At 46.8% G+C, this 22,055-nt stretch overlaps 1 protein-coding gene across 1 annotated transcript in view; it reads right to left on the minus strand.

The window, feature by feature from the left end:
• Positions 1 to 2,714: 2,714 nt before the first annotated feature.
• The window catches only part of Micos10 (mitochondrial contact site and cristae organizing system subunit 10), a 30,400-nt gene continuing 11,059 nt past the window's right edge, over positions 2,715 to 22,055 (minus strand). The window contains exons 2-4 of the mRNA XM_028875283.2: positions 4,822 to 4,869; positions 3,987 to 4,096; positions 2,715 to 2,945 (exon numbers count right to left, since the gene is read on the minus strand). Of these exons, the coding sequence (XP_028731116.1) occupies positions 2,937 to 2,945; positions 3,987 to 4,096; positions 4,822 to 4,869 (167 nt within the window). The 3' untranslated portion in view covers positions 2,715 to 2,936. The remainder of the gene's footprint in view (positions 2,946 to 3,986; positions 4,097 to 4,821; positions 4,870 to 22,055) is intronic.

Below are 22,055 nucleotides of genomic sequence, written 5' to 3' on the forward strand. Positions count from 1 at the left end.
ACCTGGGGCCTTGCGCTTACTCTGCAAGCACTCCATCACTGAGCACTACGCCCTGCCCTAGACGGTGTTTTTATAAGCTTGTGCTAACAGCACACCCATTTGGGCCTCAAAGACTACAGGGTGGGCTTTCCCCTGATCTCATTTACAGATGAAGAACCTGAAGTTACAGGCTAGGAACCTCCCCTGGTGCCTGGCAGGTGAGGGATGGAGCAGGCGCTTAGATCCAGGGCTTGACAGTCGAGCCTGTAGGCCTGGCGTCTATTGTCCAGCCCTGCCTCTCCTCCTGCCCATCTGCTCTCTTCCTTCTGCTCCTACATTGCTGTCCTATTCCACACAGAGCTGCCTGTTGGACACAGGACATCTCCCCTGCGCCTGCCCGGGACCACGTTGTTCCGTGACACCATCCATTGGTGTCAGAGTTGAAGTGGCGCTCTCAGCACACTTGAAGGAAGTGATGATGGCTTCCAGATGAGCTTATTATCCTAAATTTAACATTTTTTTCAGCACTTAGAATTTCCACTTTCTCCCTTCCACCCCTGTGCATTTACGCAATTAGAAAGCATGCAACAGGAAACCATTTGAGTCTCAGACCAGTCCGGAGGAAGGCAGCCCCAGCTCCATGAACTACATCCTTGTGGAAATACGCTGCAGAGTTTATTTGGACAGGCTCAAAAATAGTCCTTCCAACAATGCAATCAGATTGAACCATGACAAGTAAAACGCAATTATGGGTTGGTTACATTTAAAAAAAAAAAAATGTAAACAGAGGTTTGAGAACCAACAGCAAAAACAAGAGCCATCTCCTTCACCCAGTGTCTGCTTCCTGCAGGACTGTGGGGCTGCATTCTTGGGTCTTTTGAGAGCTGTGAGAGGATGACATTCACGCAAAGGGACAGCTCAGCAAAGTGTTCCGAGGCCACTTCTCAGAACAAAGGCATGCTTCTGTAGACAGCAAATGTGTCCCAATAATGGCTCCCCAGCCACTTGGAATGCAAAAGTCATTCACCTAAAAGAGTTCAAAATACATATTGTTCTGGGCCAAATTATACAGTGTCAAGTTCAGACTGTATGTATTTATGTATGTTGGCAGCACAAGCCACTTTTGGGGCGCCACAGCTTTGCCCTAGTGTCCTGTGCCCAGCTGGGTTCCCATCAGTAGTGGCTCTTAAACCCATGAATTCCCTTGTGTTTGGTTCCAGAAGGGCAGAGGAGAGGCGAACTCAAAGCCCCACAACCCCCTCGAGGGACCTGGGCCCCCAGAGGACTTGAATTTCCAATGAAACTTCAAGTAGAACAGAATGCTTCCCCTTGCCAAGCTGGAATTTTGTGAAGGCTCATCTGAGATGGGAGACAGACAGACAGACAGACAGACAGACAGACAGACAGACACACACACACACACACACACACACACACACACACACGATCAGGCTCCATGCTTCCGATGCTCTCTGCTAAGAGCTACAAGGTGGGAATACAAAACATACAAAACCCTCTGGGACTAAGACAAACAGCCAGCGCTCCTTTGCCTGGCTTCTGCCCAGAATCATGTCCTCCCGGAGAAGGTTCCCGGGGCACTTCAGCAGAGCTCCAAATGTGCTGGGGGGGACCAGATCCCTGCAAACAGAGGCCTAAAACCTAGGTAATGGTGAGACAGAAGTTCAATCCTACGTCCCGCCTCACTCTATCTAGATGTAGGGGCAGTTTTCCCTTTGTCTTCTTGGATGGGGAGGGCTGTCCTTCTTAACTCTACAGGGATACTAATATGTAAAGCAAATACAGAGAAGAGCTGCAAGGGAGGAACCCAGCCGCATGACTATTTTTCTTCTAACGGCATGGGCTGCTCTGTAAGGGTTAAGAGGGCTGTGTGAAAAAGAGCCAAGCGGCTAAGGCATGCCATGGCCATGACTTGCTGGCCTGGGCACAGCCCAGCTTTGGCAGAGCATCCCTGCCGCCTGCCCAGGTTCACAGCCTAGCCCGTGTTTCTGGAAAGGAAAGTAGAACAAAGAATAAGGGAGGAAAAGCAGAGGGAGGGGAGAGGCCACCCTGAATTTACCCCCAAAGCTTTTTCAAGGACTGAGGTCTAATCAACGTGCCTAGCACTGGCTGAGGCCCCTCCAGCTGCCAGCTCTGACTGTCCTGCACTCTAGCTCATAACCTGCCTGTCCTTTCCTAGCTACGAGCACGCCCATCACCCAGAGCATCCACAGTGGACATCTACAAAAGCCTGAGCACAAGTGTGCTGTACACATCAGAAGAAACTGGAAAATACTCTGTCATGCTTCACAAGAACCCACAAGATCCAAGTCAAGGGGAAGTGGCCCTTTATCCTCACACCTCTGTATGTCCTTCCACTCAGGCTGTGGCCACCAGCTTCATACTGCCGGCCAGAACTGAGATGGCACGAAGTTCCATGTGGTATTGAGAGTGACATCAATGGAGCAGACATCAGCACAGCAGGTGTGGCCAAGATCAGTCGTGGTCCACTGTGAGCCAGTGCGCAGGCCTAGAGCAGCATCAGGAAGGCGCCCCTCAAGACTTCACCATGGCCATCACTGCACAGGGGTACCACCAGTCTCCAGGGGGGTGGGAGGGGCGTACATTAGGGGTGTGGGGAGGACACGCCTGACTGTGGCTTCAAGAGGTCACAGAGTCCACAGCTAGACCATTCAAAGAGAATCCTCCTGCCACAGAAAGGAATGAAGGGCTTGCACTGGGCTTCCCATTTTTAATTTATTTAAGATCACCTCCTTACAATTTCCGAAGAGAAAATACAAAAGAAACAGACTTGGTTTCGAACACATGAACAGTGGCTGGAGTGGAAAGCGTTGCTGATGGCACTGTCCTAGGACGTCAGCGCACTCCAGGGCACTTCAGTATTCCTGAGGAAGAAACACGGTTTCTCTTTCCTCCCACTGGGATGTTCTCAGCATAAGTCACTGCTCCTACAAAGCGAGGACATTGGGTTAGAACCGGCAGCAGACATTCTGATACCACTGGCTGCTGCCTCAGTCAGACCCCATGGCTCCAATCATGGTCAACTTTCTGTTTCACCTATTTCACGAGCAGAGGCCCCAGCTGAGAGGGAGAAGACCAGAAGGGGCAGACATGACTGGAGAGTCAGCTGTGCCCCAGGAGGTCCGGGTGAGCACCAAGCCCAGCTTGGCCAGCAGCTGCTGACTCCAGTCGCTAGTAGGCTCACCTCTTTAAGATTCTCCCCCTTTGCTGAGTGAGGATACACCTCTCCCACAATCCACTGGGAAGTGAGGGGGAAAAAGACTATGAAGAAAGTCCCCAGGGTGGTGCACAGGGCCCAGGCCGTGCTTGGCCAGCAATTACCACAGTACAGCCATGCCGCAGAAGCCCCCAGTGGGATTCTGCTCCTCCATGTGAGAAGGATGACAACATCTAGGCACAGACTCAAGTCCAAATGAAGTTACAAGGCCATTTATTTTAGAGCAGCATGTACAAGGCTGCAGAAAATGTAATATTTTCCACAGTACCTCCCAGCCATTAAACATCTACTATGCATAATCACCTCTGATCCATCATCCAGGACAACTCCGCTTGGAACAATAGAAACACTCACAACAATGGAAAGACCCAGCGCTCTGCCTGCCCCTTGCTGTCCACCCTCAGCCAAGCTCTGCTGCCAGGATGGTGAAGAACCAGGGAGAGTGGAACAGCCTGTGACCGGGTCGGTACAACACTCAGCTCTTCTTGAACTAACATTATAGACAGAAGCACTGGCTGCTCTTATAGAGGATCGGGGTCCAACACCCACTTGGTGGCTCACAACCATCTATAATTCCAGTCTCAGGGGATCTGGTGCCCCTTTTCTGGCCTCTATGAGTACCAGCATGCACATGGTACACAGACATACATGCAAACTAAACACCTATACTCATAAAATAAACGTAAAATAATAAAATTGGCAAACATTTGAAGACTTCTGTAAGGGAGAGAACTATCGATTCTGTACGTACTTTGACAAATTTTCCGTGTAGAAGATACGGGGCCTGCAAGTCATGCTGACAGTTGGAGTACGCCATCCCCAGTCCCACGCCAGACCCGAAGGCTAAGGGCCACATCCTTCCTATTGAGCATGGAGAGAGAAATCCCGACAGGGAAGGGTTAAAATAAAGCTCCCACCCAGCATGTGTGCTCAGCATTCACAAGCCCTGAGGAGGCATCACCTGCTGACTGACCACACAGCACTGTAATCCAGCATGCTTATGAGTGCCTGGGCTGCTAAGTTTGATGCAAACAGCCCAGTCTGTCACCATCTGTGCACCTGAACTAGTTTCCTAACCTTGACAGAAGGAACGTGTCAGTAAGGTGTTTGAACTGTTTATTAATTTCACCAACATTCACAAACTTTGGCTATATCCAGTAAACCATGGAGTTTATTTACACATGTCTACAATTCTCTAGTTCCAGTCCTTGTCAGTTCTCCATGGAAAAGAGGTCAAGGTGACCGGTTTTGCTTCTAGTCAATACTCCAACTTAAGTTTTCCCAAGGAGGAGACTCAGGAAGGAGCAGGGGCACTTCTGGCCCACTTGCCTTTATACCAGCAAGCCACATCTCTGGGTCACTTTAGAAATACGTGGGCATGCAGACTGGCCAGCATGAAATGCAGGCTTTTGAAAGGATGTCATGTTTAAGACACCAGGCAACCCTGACTCACTGCCCCCAGGGAACACCGGAGATGTCCAACCCATGCAGACTGAGTACACAGTCTGTTGAGCTCATTTTACAATGGACCAGTTGGCAGCGTTTTATGCAGACACTGTAGTGAGAAGCTGGTGAGAGTCACTTACTTTTAAAGAAGGTGAGAGAGAAAACAACTCCTAGTCCAAAACCAGTCCCTGCAAAAATGGAAAAGAGTGTTACAATGCAGTAATCCAGCAACCCCAAACAAAGGGAGAATTAAGATCGCTCCAAAGGAACAGAAGACAACAGGCTCCTTTTTATAACTTGGAGTTGCTTTCTCGTTGCTAACCTTTCTCATTGACAGGAACACTGCAGATGCCTCCGGTCTATGAAAAACTTTATTCCCTATCATTTTGTCCTGGAGTGTTGCAAGGTGGAAGTGAGGGTGGAGACCCCAAGAGACTGTTGTAGAATCTTCTGCACTGACCAGCAGTAGCCTCCTCCTTCACCTCACTCAGGGAGTCACTAAAAAGCTCCCCTTGTCACGTTGTTTCTCCGGGTGATGCTTAACATTTTAGGAAGAAGGAATGGTCTAGAACAATTCCCAAAGGCTGCACTCGCACACAGGTCACAGTGTCCAGACAGAGGGAGAAGGGCTTCCCTTTGCCAGAGCTGGGGATCCTGGGAACTGCATCCCCAGCCTTGTTAACACCTCACTCTGAATCTCAGCTTGGAAAAAGTTCTGGCTTTTAGGATAAGCTGACTCAGAATTCGTCAAACCCTAGTTCTGATGCCAACTTCAAAATTTCCCATATAGCCCACACGTAACCTACACCATTGTTATTTTCTTTTAAAAGAGAAAAGGATGCAATACATCTGTGAGTAAATTGAAGCCCAACTTAAATAACAATGTTGGTATGATCAACTCAGGTGCTAGCTGTAGATTCTAATCAAGTGCATGAAAAAACTTTGACAGCCATTTTACAAGGACTCACCCCACATTATCTACTAACAAACTCCTTACTTTCACATAAGAGTACATGAATTTACTTCTCCACCACAGCCAAACTGGCTGTTTTCCTTTTCAGACTTATAGACCAACACGTTCAGCTCAGAACCCTGGTGCTCTGTTTTGGTTTTGAGACAGAGTCTGGCTATGTAGCCCAGGTTGTCCTCCAATTCTCAATCCTCCTCCCTAGCTCTGCTGGGATTACAGACGGCACATTGTGCCCAGAGTATTCTGAAGTTCTGTGTGTCTGTTTCACAGCCCAGCAGAGTCTAAGACCAACCTCTTTATGAGTAAGCCACATAAGTCCTGGTTCTCCCAAATTTATGCTGCTGCTAAAATCTGGTGGGTTTTTGTTTCTGTTGTTTGTCTTTTGAAGTGGCACCCTGCTAAGCAGCCCAGGCTGGTACAATACTCTGAAGTCCAGCCAGCCTTTAGCCTGAGTGCTAGGATTATAGGTGTGTACCACTCGCCACCCAACTTTGTGCTACTGGGATTCTAAGTTTCTTCCACTGGGCTAGGGCTAGGGCTCAGTGGTACAGCACCTACCTCCCATGCAAAAGGCCCCACGGTCAGCTTCCAGGGTATCACATACACACATAGAGACAGACATATACACAGGGGAGAAGGAAGAGGAGAGGAAGGGAGTAGGGAGGGAGAAGCAGAATTCTCGAGGTACTGCAACACAAAACCTCGGAGTACTCTTCAAGCAAGCTAACTTTTCTGTTCTGAAGAAGAAAACCTCACCATGAGCAAGCAAGGTATGTATTTTTGATCCAGGAACTCTGTCACCCATGCACAATCTAGCTGGTGTTAGATTTAGTACAGCACACATGCTATTCACACCAATATTTATTATCTTTTTATTCCTTTACTTATTTTTTCTTCCCCCCCCCCCAGACAGGGTTTCTCTGTGCTGTTTTGGTGCCTGTCCTGGATCTCACACCATAGACCAAGCTGGCCTCGATCACAGAGATCCGCCTGGCTCTGCTGGGATTAAGGGTGTGTGCCGCCGCCGCCGCCCGGCCTTTACTTATTCTTTTGGTGTGTGTGCACTCATTCATGTGTGAAGGCCAGAGAACAACCTGGGTACTGTTCAAGAAACATCGGCCTTTTGGGTTTTGTTGTTTGTTTTATATAGTATTTTTAATTTATAATTAACTTAATTTCATACATCAGCCACGGATTCCCCCGTCCTCCCTTCTCCCACACCCCATTCCCACCTCCGCCAAGGCAAGGTTTTTTTTGTTTGTTTTTTGAGAAAAGGTTTCTCTGTGAATACCTGGCTGTCCTGGAACTTGCTCTGTAGACCAGGTTGGCCTCGAACTCAAGAGACCTGCCTGCCTCTGCCTCCCAAGTACTGGGATTAAAGGCATGTGTCATCAATGGTGCCCGGCTCAGCCTTTTGTTTTTTGTTTTTTTGGGGGTGTTTGTTTGTTTGTTTGGTTGGTTTTTCAAGACAGGGTTTCTCTGTGTAGCTTTACGCCTTTCCTGGAACTCACTTTGGAGACCAGGTTGGCCTCGAACTCACAGAGATCCACCTACCTCTGCCTCTCGAGTGCTGGGATTAAAGGCGTGCGCCACCACCGCCCAGCAGCCTTTTGTTTTTTAAGAGACAGGTTCACACTGGCCAGAGAGCCCGAGGGATCCACCTGACCCTACCTCCCCCATGCTGGATTATAAGCACACCTCTAAAGCTGGGCTTTTGTTTCTTTTCAGTGTGGGTCTGAAGACTGAAGTCAAATCCTCATGGCTGATTGACAGGCACTGTACCAACTGAATCACCTCCTTGGTCCCCAGGATGATACTTTCTTTTGTTTGGGGGGGGGGGGCGTTGGTTATTGATACAGGGTCTCACTATGTAGTCCTGACTAGCCTGGAATTACCATGTAGACCAGGCTGGCATTGAACTCACAGAGATCCACTTGCCTTTGCTTCCTCTGCTGGGATTAAAGAGGTGCACCACTTCGGGCAGTGGTGGCACACACTAATCCCAGCACTTGGGAAGCAGCAGCAGCAGGTGGGTCTCTGAGTTTGAGGCCAGCCTGGTCTACCGAGTGAATTCTAGGATAGCCAGAGCTGTACACAGAGACACACTGGGGTGGTGGTGGGCATCAGCATGCTCAGCAGGTTTTTGGTCATTATACCACATACAAGGCCATGCTGTGTCTCTTTCATAGACAGACAAGTACCAAACATGTGGCAACAACAGATTATATGTGTGATGGTGGCACCACAGATTTCCATGGGGTTGAAACCGGAACCAGCGGTGGAAGAAGAGACCAGAGAAAGGCAAGTACAGGAGGACAAGGCAGGAGAATTCCCAGGGATGGGCCTAGCAGTTGCTTTAAGACTCAACCAGCTCTGTACAGAGTTGAACAGGACCCCACACCAAGAGGCTGTTCACGGCCCACTCTCTGCCACCAGCAAACCCAGGGAGAAAAAGGCAAAGCAAAGCACCCTGGGTCTCTCTAAAGAGGACGCCTCTAGCAGGTCATCGAGGTACTCTGGAAGTGTCATTGTCATCACAGGCAGGGACAGTTCCCTGTGCTTTACTGCAGCTGACCTTCCAGTAGATTGTGAGCTGGAGTTGGAAGAAGGTGCTATGAATGATTCTGACCCTAGGTACAGGTACAGGCCCAGGACAATGCATGCGAGTGTTGCCAAATTTTAGCAAAAAATAATTTTAAATGTTAAAAAGAAAATTATCCGGCAGTGGTAACACACCTCTTTAATTCTAGCAGGGAGGCAGAGGCAGGCGGATCTCTGAGTTTGAGGCCAGCCTAGTCTACAGTGCAATTTCCAGGGCAGCCATAATTACACAGATTAATTGTCTAAAAAAAAAAAATTAAAAATAGAGAAGATTGCATAATATGAAAGGAAATACTTCTACTACACAATGTGTTTGTATTTAAAGCTAAATGCAATTACAAAGGAATAAAAGGGTTGCCAGGAACGGTGGCCATGCCTGTAATCATGTAAGCAGAGGCAGGAAGGTCTCTGAAATCAGACCAGCCTGGTCTACATAGTGAGTTCCAGGCTAGCCATGGCTGCATAGTGAAGCTGTGTGTGTACTCGAATTACTACCCAGCCACTGACCCTTACACTGTACTCAATAAGCCTGTTTTCTTCCTAAAAACAAACAACCAAACACCAAAAGAAGATGGGCTAAGATGAATTCACAGTTGATGAAAAACCACTTTAAACAAGGGTCATCTGAGCACAGCATGCCTGTAAAGTCTGCAGTGACGGCTCCAGTTGGTGTCCGGCTGCTCTAGAGCAAGCTGCAGTACTGCACTTCCACCTGTCTGCACTGTGCTCTGACACTCACGTGGCTTTGGGCACAGACACATGCCACAGCGTTAGAGCCACTACAGCATGCAGTACAGTACAGTACAGTACAGTACAAGTACAGTACAGTGCTCCTGAGATTGGCAACCTAGAAGCACAGTCACCGGGACCTTGCCTCGGTGTGCAGACTTACCCTGTTTATGCCTAAGTACAAAACATGATCAAACAATGAAACCCCCTAAGGACGCATCTCTAAGAATACAGCCGCACCGTTGACACACTGGATACACAGGTGGCCTCTATGCCGCCATGTGAATTCTAACTAAAATCAGCTATGGCACTATCCAACAGACCCTATACTATGAACTATTTTGGTGCCAACTTTAAAATGCAGTATCTGAAAATCAGTAATGCCATCCCAATTTCCATTTCAAAAAAATCATGGGAAGGTAGTTTGCCAAGGCTGGTCTGGTAAGTAGCCAACAGAGGCTGGCATAATGAAAAGGAAAGGGAATTAACGCTGAATGTTACTCATGAGTACCCAGCACCTCCTTTCCAAGAAAAGTTTTTTCATTTTATTTTATGGTATGAGTATTTTGCCTACAGGTATGTCTGTGCAACATGTGCATGGCTATTGTCCATGGTGCCAGAAGAGGGTGTTGGATCCATCTTCTGGAACTGGAGTTCCAGATGGTTGTGAGATGCCATGTGGATGCAGGGAATCAAATCTGAACACATGCCACCGTCACCAACACCACACACACACACACACACACACACACACACACACACACACACACACTGCAAGAACAGCCAGTGTATTTAAGCACTGAGCCATTTCTCCAGCCCAAGAAAATTCTTTTAAAACGAACAGTTTTATTTTCAGTCATGCTAGTACAAATTCTAACAATGGGGAAGGGAGGCAAAACGATCAGGAATTCAAGGCCATTCTTAGCTATATAGCAAGCTCAAGACAACTCTCAACTACATGAATTGAAATCCTTCCTAAAAAACTAACACTACCACACTACCAGCTAGGTGGTGGTGGCCACATAACTTTAATCCCAGCACTTGGGAGGCAGAGGCAGACGGATCTCAAAACAACAAACTAACTACAACTACCTTCTATGATGGTATACCCTTGTTTTCCAGATGTAGAAAATAACTTGCCCAGAACAACCTACTGCTATAATAGTCAGGTGTGCCCAATGCTGGCAGTCTTAGTTTTCCACTGTCCCCAGTAATCCAGACACAGGACTCTCCTCTATTTTCAGCCCACCAATACTACCTTCGAAAGGAAATTGGAGTGTCCAGATTTCTAGAAGCAGTGAAGTAAGATACAGTTCAAACATGAGCCACGCTCTCCATGCACCAGCCCAGAGTGCTAGGCAACCAGACTAGCAACAAGCGCACACAAAGGCACAGGGCTTGCTCAGATTCCTTCCCAGAAGCCTCCTACCACACATGTCACCCAACAGTCTACCGGGCAGGACTGCTCCAGGAACTTCAGAGAAGGAAGCCACTGCCATGCTACACCAAGCCCAGGAACCTGCTATTGCTTGCTTAGTTGAAACGGCGGAAGGTTCAGTTTCAAGGGAACTTCTTGCCTCACCCTTGCAGCTGGAGGGTAACGGCAGATGGGTACGAGAATGAGGTAAAGGGTTTGGACTGGCTCACAGAGGCAGGCCAGTGAAAGCAGGCTGGCCTACAATCGGGGATTTTGTGCGTCTCCATCTGGAGGCAAGTTTTTGGCAAGGGAATCAAAAGCCCGGAGGAAACCATTTTGCCATTTTTCTTGTCCCTTTAACTCCATGCCTGTCTTTTCCATTTTCCCAGAGGAAGAAAAGCTCTCTGATGCCCAATGCTTCCTAGCAGCAGACAAGTGAAACTCAGCTCACTGCTACCAGTACCACTCAATCAAAAGACGAGACATGTCCACACCAACCAAGAGCCTCCATCTCAAGAGTCCATATGACCAGCCAGCTGGCTCCTGCCAATTACACTTATCTGAAAGTTTAACCAAGCTCAAAAACCCCAGGCAGACAAGCCAAACCCAGTTCTCAAGGAACCTTCTCTGAGGTCTTAATTAGATGGGGCTGCTACATTGTTAATTGCTAACAGTGACTCTCCCCACCATTTCTGTATTTTTAAGATACACACTAACGAGACTACTCTGTACCTAAAAAGGGATCTGGTGTCTTTTTCACGTCTAACATGGAACCTGCAGTCAGAGATGACAACAGTGGAATGCTGACAGCTCGACGGAGTCAAGCCCTCGCTCGCTCGGTTCTCTTTGAAAAGGCAGCATGCTGCTTCAAAGCCGGTCCCACCTGGCCCGGACGGACAGACGGCTCTGCAGCTGCTTCCACTCAAGACTGGCACCTCTAGGCCAGGTTTAAGCTTTAGAACAATACAACAGGAAAGGTTAGCCTTACAACAAAAACAAACCAACACGGAAAAAGAAGCGCCTTCTCTGCCGTTGGCCACTTTTTCTTGTTGTTGCACGACAAGCTCTTTTGGAGGAAAAAGCCAAAGGGAAAAGTACAAAGCATTTTTCACCCCGCCCCCCCCCCCCGGAAGCAAATATTTAACTATGAATGCAGTTTATATAACTCGGCCTCCCCGGCTTGGCCCTCTCAAAAGCCCATGCTGTCTGAAATGACAAAGAACCCTCAGGTACAGAGCGGGTGGCTTATCAGCACCCATCAGAGGAGCCTTATGGAATCAACATTAGGCCCAGAGCCCAAGTTCTCGGCAGCCATTTCTTTAGGAGAGGAAAAAGAATTGCGACCAATTCTTTCAAAGATATTATTCCAAATCATTCTAACCGTGCAGGCTGAGGTGAGTTTGGTGCCCAAAAGGGTGTCAGTAACAAGCAAAGAAATACCTCTTTGGATGGGGCAGTTTCTTAACTGGTCATCCGGGTTTTTTGTTGTTGCTGCTGTTTTGGCTTTTCGAGACAGGATTTCTCTGCATAGTCATGGCTGTCCTAGAACTCTCTCTGTAGACCAGGCTGGCCTTGAACTCAGGGAACCACCTGCCTCTGCCTCCTGACTACTGGGATTAAAAGCATGCAACAACACCCAGCTTGATATTAGTCTCTAAATTGTGTGTGTGTGTGTGTGTGTGTGTGTGTGTGTGTGTGTGTGTGTGTGTAAGGATTACTTTGCAGGAGTTGGTTCTCCCTTCTGATTGTGTGAGTCCTGAGGAGCGAACTCAAGTGCCTTTACCTGCTAAGCAATCACTGGCCTACCTGACACCATTTGCATGTTTGTCTTAACATTCAAGGTTTTATTTTTATTTTATGTGTATGGATGTTTTACCTTCATTTATGTATGTGCACCAAGTGTGTGCCTGATCCCCTGGAGCTGGAGTTACAGATGACTGTGACCCACCACATGTGGGTGCTGGGAACCAAACCCAGTTCTTTGCAAGAGCAGTAAGTGCTCTTAACCACTGAAGCATCTCTCCAACCCCTGACACTGATTAATAAAAAGAATAGAAGGTGCAATTTCCATCAACCACACAGTACAGATTTATCTTATGCCTAAGTGCGTGTGGAAGCAAAACTTAAAGGTACCAAGTGCATGCTGTACACCATCACTGGATAAACACGGAGTGAACCATGTGTGGGAGGTCAGTATGAGCATTTCCAGTTAATAGCAACTTCAGTTCAGATGTAGAGGAATCTGCTCCCAGGATCTAGATTAAGCACCAAGCTCCACATCACTGCAGATAAGGAAATAACCTGCAGGAAGCCCCGGGCAGGCACCACAATCTGACTGGGAGGGAACTACTTTCAGTGCCAGCCTCTGCACAGAAAAGCTGGAGTAACACCTGGGGGAGGAGCCGTGGGACCCACTCTGCAGAGGCCGGAACTGCATCCCACTCTCACGAAGGATGATGTCCCAGAGGAAGAACAAAAAGTCACACAAAAACCACCCTAGGACACTTCTTAAAAAAAAAAAAAAAATCACTCAGCCTGGCAGTGGTGGCACACACCTTTAATCCCAGCACTCAGGAAGCAAAGGCAGGTAGTTCTCTATTGAGGCTGGCCTGGTCTACAGAGTAAGTTCCAGGAAACTCCAAAGGCTACACAGAAAAACCCTTAGAAAACAAAACAAAAATATCAAACAAACAAAAATCACTGGCTGGGGGAGGGCCTGGTTAAAGCACTGGTTGCTCTTCCATATGTCAGCTCACAACCACCTGTAACTAGTTCTGGGGGATCTGATGTCTTCTGACTTCCACAGGCACCAGGCATGCATGTGGTGCATGTTCAGACATACATGTACAAAATAAAGTGAATAAATCTAATAAACAATTTAAAAATAAACATAAAAAATGTCCACTGGGGGGCGGGATAAAGGCTGTAGGCCTGTAGCCCCACTACTTCTGAGGCTGGATAAGGGAACCCAGGTGTTTAAGGCAAGACCATCCTGGGGGGATGTATCACAGATTCTTAAATGACCATTGCTAAGACCTCAGTGTATACTTCACATTTTAAACAAGGATTCATTATTCATAAGCTTGGAACCAGCATAGTTATCAGGGCTAAAACTTAATCTGTATCTAAAAATTAAAGTTGGAAAGCAACTCCACTTGATTTTGCATAGTTCATCTCAGTATTAGGAGGAAAACCTCTCATGAATACACTCAACTGGTGGTTCACAAATGTGAAAAGCTACAGGAACTCCTCAGTCTTTATTTCCTCAGCACTGTACACCCAACAATGGACGATAAAAAGGATAGGGGTTAACACTGGCAGGCCTACTCTCCGGACACAGTGTGTCACAGTGGCCCCAGGGCAATCCTCCAACCTTGGGTCAATTATTTTACCAGGCCAGGACCAGCCTGCTCAGCCCCATCAAGAATAGCACTACCTGGGAAGGGTTCAGTAAGAAGTAGTAAGCTATTCACTGTTCAAATAGATCTCAAAGATGTCAAAAGCACAATAGTTAATCCTGTCGTAGAGTACAACTCACTGACTCACACAGGACCACTTTGATCATGTAAGCCACAGCTCAAAATCTGTTCTTTTCCTACTCTGAGCAGTATGAATGTTTGAGGTTCAAGGCCAGCAGTCACTAGGGCTGGCCTTGAACCTCAAACTCAAAAGGATGTGTACCATCACACCAACTTTCTTTTCTTTAAGAGAGACTCCCTTCAGCTTTATTGTTCAACTGCATCATTTTGCTTTAAAATGTAATAAAGATTTCCCTAGCATTGTCTTGTTTAATAAAACAGCATTTATGCACTGAAATGGACTGAAACAAATTGACACATTTTCTTGTCAATCATGTTTCTATTGATGCTATTACCGTCAAAAGCATTTGTTACTACAGAACAAACAAGAAAAGAACACTTGGGACAGACTTCAGTGAGAACCACATTTCCAAGAACATCCCTGATTTATGAAAGATGCCCAGCTTATGAGATACAAATATATACATATATATAGTTCTAAGTCAGCTCTAAATGGTGCTACTTAATCCTCTAAGGCAAAAACTGGCTGTCCCAAGTGTCCACAAGTGAATGCCAAGTCCTATGAATTAGCCAAGGAAAGATGCCAGTGCCAGACCAAAGTCCAAGAGCCGGTGACTGAGACTGGGTTGACTGGCTTCTCAGAAGTCACTCTTGCTTCGGGTTCTGTAGGAAGGACTAAGAAGGTGGCTCTTTCATGGGATTTTGCTGGAGCATCTGCAGGAGTTGCTTAGGTGAAAGTCAATCACTAGGATTCTAACCAGAGTAGGCAGAGCAGTCAGCAGAAAGACACAGAGGATGTGTGGAGGTCCTTTTGGAATCCTCTGCTGGAGGAACCCAAGTCTTTTAAAGCAGTGCCTACAGAACACACTTCAACTCAAGCATTGTACAGCAGGACCTCAAGAAGGCATAAAGAAACATGGCTGTAGACATTTTACTGACACACAACTAATTAATTCCCATGTGGAAATACTATGTTGGAAAATGAGAAGCAGCTCGAAGATTCATCATTAGAGAGGCTGGGGAAAATAACACAGAATAACAATTCAGAGGGGTTAAGTGACTTACTCAAGCACACACACCTGAAACAGCACAGCTTCAACCCAGGCTGCCTGACTGTGCACACCCAGGAGAGCAGATGGAGCCAGATAGAAAGGCCAGACCACACAGGAGCCCGGAGTTCTGGAGGCAGCAGACATTCCTGAGAGGCGGAAAAGGAGTCACAAGACTGAAGTTGCACCCCGGTCATCTGAGAGGTGTGGGAACAACCTGGAGTGCAAGAGATACTTCGCTAGCATAATTCCACAACCTAACAACTGACAAGTATGAGTGTGTGTACATGTGTGTAAAGACAGGGCTGTCCATAGCAGACAGTAACTGCCTTTTAACAGCAAATTCTCTCAACTGTGACCAAGTTTTCAAAACATCTACAGTGGGATGGAGAGATGGCTCAGCAGTTAAAGAGTACTGGTTGCTCTTCCAGAGACCTGGGTTAGATTCCCTAATATGAGATAGATCATCGAATCTACTCTGAAAAAGATAAAGAAATAATAGGATAAGAAGGTAGATCACTGAATCTACACTGAAAAGAAAAGGGGAAAGACATAAAAATGACAAAAGGTAGATTATTGAAACTTTTATGAAAATATGAATATGGTAAGATAAAAAGGTCAATTTTTGAATCTACTTTTAAAAAGGAACTACTTGTTTTAAATAGGATCAAATGTTACTGGACTGGACATTGTTAATATATATAATGGAGTTTTTTATCTGAATCTGTCAAATGTTAATGGACTAGACATCGTTAATGTAATCTTGACTGTGTATATTGTATATACTTACTGGATATAATTTTTCTTGTATTAGTTATAAGCTTTTTAAAATTTTAGACAAAAGGAGAGGAAATGTGGTATTGTATTCCCCCAAATATTGTGCATGCTAATAAACTTATCTGGGGTCAGAGATAGAGCAGCCACAATATTAAACATAAAGGATAGGCAGTGGTAGCACACGCCTTTAATCCTAGCATTCCAGAGGCAGAAATCCATGTGTTCACGGATACAGCCAAGCCTGGTGACTCACGCCTTTAATCCCAGAAAGCAAGCCTTTAATCCCAGGAGGTGGTGGTAGAAAGCGGAAAGGTATATAAGGCATGAGTACGAGAAACTAGAAGCATTTGGTCTGGTTAAGCATTTGGCTGATTAAGCTTTCAGGCTTCTAGCAGCAGTTCAGCTAAGAACCATTGGGATGAGAACACAGAAGCTTCCAGTCTGAAGAAACAAGACCAGCTGAGGATCTGGCGAGGTGAGGTTAGCTGTGGCCTGTTCTGTATCTCTGATCTTCCAGTTCACCCCAATAAATGGCCTCAGGTTTGATTTTATTAATAAGAACTTTTAAGATTCCTGCTACAATTCCCAGTACCCACATGGCAGCTCACAACCTGTAACTCCAGTCCCAAGGGATCTAATGCCCTCTTCTGGTCTCTTCAAGCACTGCACAAATGTGGTATACAGACATAACCAGGCAGAACACTCATATACACAAAATAAAAGTGTAAGAAAGTTTTTTAATCTGCATTGTGTTTAAGAACTGCACAGTAGCAGAATGAAAAACCCTCACTAGGTAGGCACTTGCATTCCTGGATTCAATTTCCTCACTTAATCTTTATAATAAACTTCTATGAGCCCCATTTAAGAGAAGAGAAACTGAGGCACAGCAAAGTTAAATACTTGCCTTCAGTCACACATGGGTAGACTGGCAAGTGTTTAACAATTATAATCATTTTAGACTCAGCACAAGAGAATAACCCCTTCCAAAATAGAGTCTGGCCAGTAATTTGGGCATTCCCTTAATTATACCAACTGAATACCTACTGTGTGCTGTTCTAAGCTCTGGGAAAGGACATCTCCACATGAGTGCACTGTCCAGTGTTGAGGTGGGCAATGATCAGAAACTGGAAGCCTAAGGGCTATGGCAGAAGGAGGAGAGAGTGGGCTGTCAGGAGCGCCCTGCTGCTAAGTCATCCAGCTGGAGGGAGGAGGTGAAGCAAACTGGCCTTTGTGTCATGCTAACCAATAGCTGCAGCCTCATGGCCGCTGCCCATTGGGCAACGGGGAATCAGTAGAGGGCTCCCAATGGGGACGTGGCCATCAGATGTACATTTTCACAGCTGACGTGGCAGAATGAGGACGGAGTTAAGAGTGAGACAGCAGTTAGGGTGAGGGAAACCAGCTCTCTCCTTTTCCCCCAGGGTATTTTCGAGCAGAGAGAAATGAGGAATATGTAGATAAAAATACAGAGGAGAGAGACAGCTAGAAACATAGGATAGCCTCTGGAGGGCCTAGGTCAAAACCCACCAGCCCCTTCTGTCCCTACTAAAGGGCTTTTAAAGGAATGCCAAGGAGTGGAGCAAAAGACCTCCCCCTAACACAGCCAAGTATAGACTATCCCAACCACCTGGTGATCATGCACATGGTCAAGCCATCCCTAATGCAGCCCTGCAGTGTAAAGCAAGCTCAGATCTAACTAGGAAGCTTTTGTGGGCTCCCACATTAGGGGAAACAGCAGGAGACAGGATCCAGACTTCACAGTTCTCTCCACAGAGGCGGATTGGGTTTGTGATACTGCTCTTGGAACCCAGGGCCTAAGCAGCTGGGTGAAGTTCTTCCCCTGAGCCACACCCTAGGCCCTACAAGCAGTCTGCAGCTTCTTCTGGCAATTTACACTTTTCTGTCTGTCCTCAACAGTCCTCCCTCTCCCATCCCAGATTTCCATTCGGGCAAAGGTGGAACCTGCTTTTAAAGCCAGACAATATAAAATAAAGCCAGGCTTGGGTGGCACTAGGAACTTCTAAGGATAAGGGGTGGCTGTGCCTGGTGCCAGTGTTTAGCTAAGGGATCCAGAGGGAAGGACACAGCAGAAATCCTGGAAAAAAGATTAACAGGAGACAGCAAAGGGACAAACATTTTCTTAAAATACATTTTTTTTTTAATTGTGTGTATGTACATTCACATGTATGGGTGATGTGCCTGCCAAGCCAGAAGAGGGCAACAGATCCCCTGGAGCTATAGTTACAAGCGTTCTGACCTGGGCTCTAGGAAGTGAACTCGGGTCCTCTGGTTTTTGTTGTTTTGGTTTGAGTTTTTTGTTTTGATTTTTTTGTTTGTTTTTGTTTTTGTTTTTCCAGACATGGTTTCTCTGTGTAGCCCCAGCTGTCCTATAATTCATTCTGTAGACCAGACTGGCCTTAAACTCAGAGATTCACCTGCAGCAGGGCAGTGGTGGTGCACGCCTTTGATCCCAGCACTCAGGAGGCAGAGGTGGGCAGATCTCTGTAAATTCAAGGCCAGCCTGGTCTACAAAGTGAGTTCTAAGACAGCCAGAGTTACAGAGAAAAACCCTGTCTCAAAAACAACAACAAAGATCCACCTGCCTCTGCCTCTCAAGTACTGTGCATGCACACCACACCCAGCTGAACTTGGGTCCTCTTTAAGAGCAGTACATGCTTTTAAACACTGAGCCATCCCTCCAGCCCCAGGACAAATGTTTTTTAACTTAATACTCACACAGGTGTTTGCAAAGGTGCTGGATGGACCTGCCTCACTTTCAGGACTTCTGTCAATGGCAACATTTTCTTGATGCTTCAACTGCCACAGACAGGGTACAGTGAGGAAATGACACCACAGAGATCTCTGCTGCCCTTAACTGCACAGCTCTACAAGCTCCAAGCTTGGACTAAGCTCTCCAAGAAAGAGCCCAAGAACACAGTTCTCATGAACTAAGTGAAGGGAGAAATGCTCTAAAGTAGCAGTTAGAAGCAGATATAAAGTCCCAGTCATTCACAGAGTACAACCTCTGTGAAAAGCTAAGATGAGTGTCTTGTATTCTGATGCGAAGACCACAAGTCTGCAAGTACCAGATTTCAACATCATCATCTGAATGATGACAAGAACCTGGCATCTCCTAGAACAAACCTTCCTATTGAGTGAAGGATGGAGCTCAGTCATGTGCTTCCGTTTCAGATCTATGAAGGAAGAAGTTTGAGTGGTCTAATTTGTACAAGTTCAGACAAGAAAAGGAGGAGAAGCAGTAGCATTTGTTTGAACTCAAAAACACTTTGTCAATACTTGGAGTAGTATTTTTTTTTGCCAGTACTTGGAGAAGAAATCTGTCCACCATCATATCAGCACACTGCAAAAACAATAGATGAGCTGGGCGGTGGCACACGCTTTTTGTCCCCAGCACTTGGGAGGCAGAGGCAGGTGCATCTTTAAGTTTGAGGCCAGCCTGATCTACAGAGCAAGTTGCAGGACAGACAGGGCTACACAGAGAAACCCTGTCTCAGAAAACAGCAACAGGGCCGGGCAGCGGTGGCGCATGCCTTTAATCCCAGCACTCGGGAGGCAGAGCCAGGCGGATCTCTGTGAGTTCGAGGCCAGCCTGAACTACCAAGTGAGTTCCAGGAAAAGGCGCAAAGCTACACAGAGAAACCCTGTCTCAGAAACCAGCAACAGAAAGATGAGTCTAGGCACTCTGACTTGGTTAGACAGCAAACACTAAAGCAGGCACTGGGTTCAGCTTCTCCCAGACTGTCAACTCTGACCCGGTTTTTCTACTCTACCGTAAGGAAGGGACTTGGAAAGCTGAACAAATCTCCCTGTTCTACAGTCTCCCTCATGCATCAGCAGTGGCCCACAAGCTTCTAAGACAGCCCCTCACCAGGAGGAGGCTCCTTTAGCCACCAGCACCCACCACTCTGTGCCCAAGTCTACCCTGAGCTCTTGTTCTCTCTGTGCTGCCTGCCCCAATATTTCCAATTAGCTTTCTGCACTTTTAAAAACGACAAGCTAAAAAGTAACTACCAAAAGGCAGGTAGATCTCTGAGTTGGAGGCCAGCCTGGTCTATACAGCAAATACCAGGGCAGCCAGAGTTACATAGTGAGACACTCACTGTCTTAGTTAGGGTTTCTACTGCTGTAAACAGACACCATGAGGAGCTGAAGAGATGGCTTAGAGGTTAAGAGCACTGCCTGTTCTTCCAGAGGGCCTGAGTTCAATTCCCAGCAACCACATGGTGGCTCACAACCATCTGTAATGAGATTTTATGCCTTCTTCTGGCCTGTAGGCATGCATGCAGATAGAATGCTGTATACATAATAAATATTTTAAAGAGAGAGAGAGAGAGAGAGAGAGAGAGAGAGAGAGAGAGAGAGAGAGAGAGACCATGACCAAAGCAACTCTTATTAGGAAAATACTTAATTGGCTTGCTTACAGTTTCAGAGTCTATTATCATCATGGGTGAGCACTGCGGTGTGCAGACCGACAGGGTGCTGGCTACATCTTGATCAGAAGGCAACAGAAGTGGACTATGACACTGGAAGGTATTTTAAGCATAGGAAACCTCAAACCCAAAGTGACATGCTTCCTCCAACAAGACCATACCTCCTAATAGTGCCACTCCCTATGAGCTTATGGGGGCCAATTACATTCAAACTACCAGAGACACTGATTCATTTTTTTCTTTTTAAAAAACGATTATCTATGGGTAGGGCAAAGCACTTGCCGAGTAGGCACAAAGACCCAAGTTCAGGTCCCGGCACCAGCGGAAGGGATGTGGTAGCAGTACCTGTCTGTGACTGCTGTGCTGTAGCGGGAAGAAAGGTGGAAGGAAGGAGCATACTCTCCAGCCTCTGGGCCAGCTAGCCTGCTCTGCATACAGGGAACAAGAGACCCTGGGGAAGGTAAGGACCAACGCAGGTTTTCCTCTAGACACATATCATGTGACACACGGATGCTACATTCAAGCACATGAACGCACACATACAATGAGACACAGACTGAAAGCACTATTCTCATTTCCGTGTTTTCTTTTGTAGTCTGAATTTCCACGGTTTGCCATTTTTACCCCTTTGCCCTCTCCTGCTGCAACCCTCCTCCCCCAGGAAGTCCCCCTGGGTGTGACCCACTGGGTTCAATTACTTTCTTACCCAGGCATGATCTGGGAACACAGTTGCTTAATGGTAGAACGCTGGCCCAGCATGTCTGAGAGTCCATCCCCACCCAACCCCAGCAGCCCCCTCCCCGGACACATTTGGGGCCAGCAAGGTAAAGGCAATTGTTGCCAACCCCCAGAACCTGAGTTTGATATACCAGAACACACGTGGTAGAGAGAACTCATTCCCACAAGTTGTCCTCCACATGTGCAAGCATGCACACACACACCACAATAATGTAAAAAATTTAAAATAAGTACATGCCTGTTCAGCCAGAACTGAAACCCACAAACACTACCACCACTGGTACCCTCTATGGCCCGTTCCTCCTTCTCCCCATAGTCTCCTGAAATCATTTACCTACTTTCTTTCATTATAATGTGGAGTGTATTTTCTAGAATTTTATATATAACTGGAATTGTAAGTCAGAGATAGCACAGTGAGTTCCTTTTATGACTGAGTTTCTCAGTGTAAGCTAGTCCACAACTGTTGGTTATCTACCCCTCAACAGAGAGACATCTCAGCCGTCTCCAGTTGGGGGCTCTTAGGGACGGACACTCCGAGTGTCCGTGTGGACTTGTCCTAAGACAGGGCTGACACTGGGCCAAGACAGCCCTACCAGCCTGCTTCCCCCAGTGCTGCACAGGTCGGAGCCTGCCCCTTCCTTACCTCAGCGATACTACTGTACCACTTGTAGAGCTTGGGATTTTAATGCTTAATGGCATAGCTCAGTCTTACCACATCTTTCCCGTGACTGCAGATGGAGCTGTCCTTTCCTGGGCTTAGTTACTGAGAGTAAAACTTCTTTTCAAGCATCCTACATAGTTTTTCTTGTGATCAGCATTCCCCAGGTGCTGAAACAAGTCCTCTCTGTCGGCTGTGTGCACTGCTAAGATCCTCTCCCATTCTAAGGCTTCTAAAATCTCCAGGTGTCTTTCAGAACTCAGTTTAGAATGTGAACAAGTCCTGTAGCTTTTCTTTGTGAGTGCTGCTCTCTGTGTCCTAAGAGCCCTCCTCCGCCCTCAGCTCACAGGACTCCTCTCTACTTTTCCTTCTCAAGGTTTTGCAGCTTCAGCTTTTACAATCAAACCAGGTCCATTCTGTCTCTGTGTGGACACAGCTGTTCCTG

Source organism: Peromyscus leucopus, chromosome 2 (genome assembly GCF_004664715.2).
Source record: "Peromyscus leucopus breed LL Stock chromosome 2, UCI_PerLeu_2.1, whole genome shotgun sequence".
Taxonomy (NCBI): Eukaryota; Metazoa; Chordata; class Mammalia; order Rodentia; family Cricetidae; genus Peromyscus; species Peromyscus leucopus.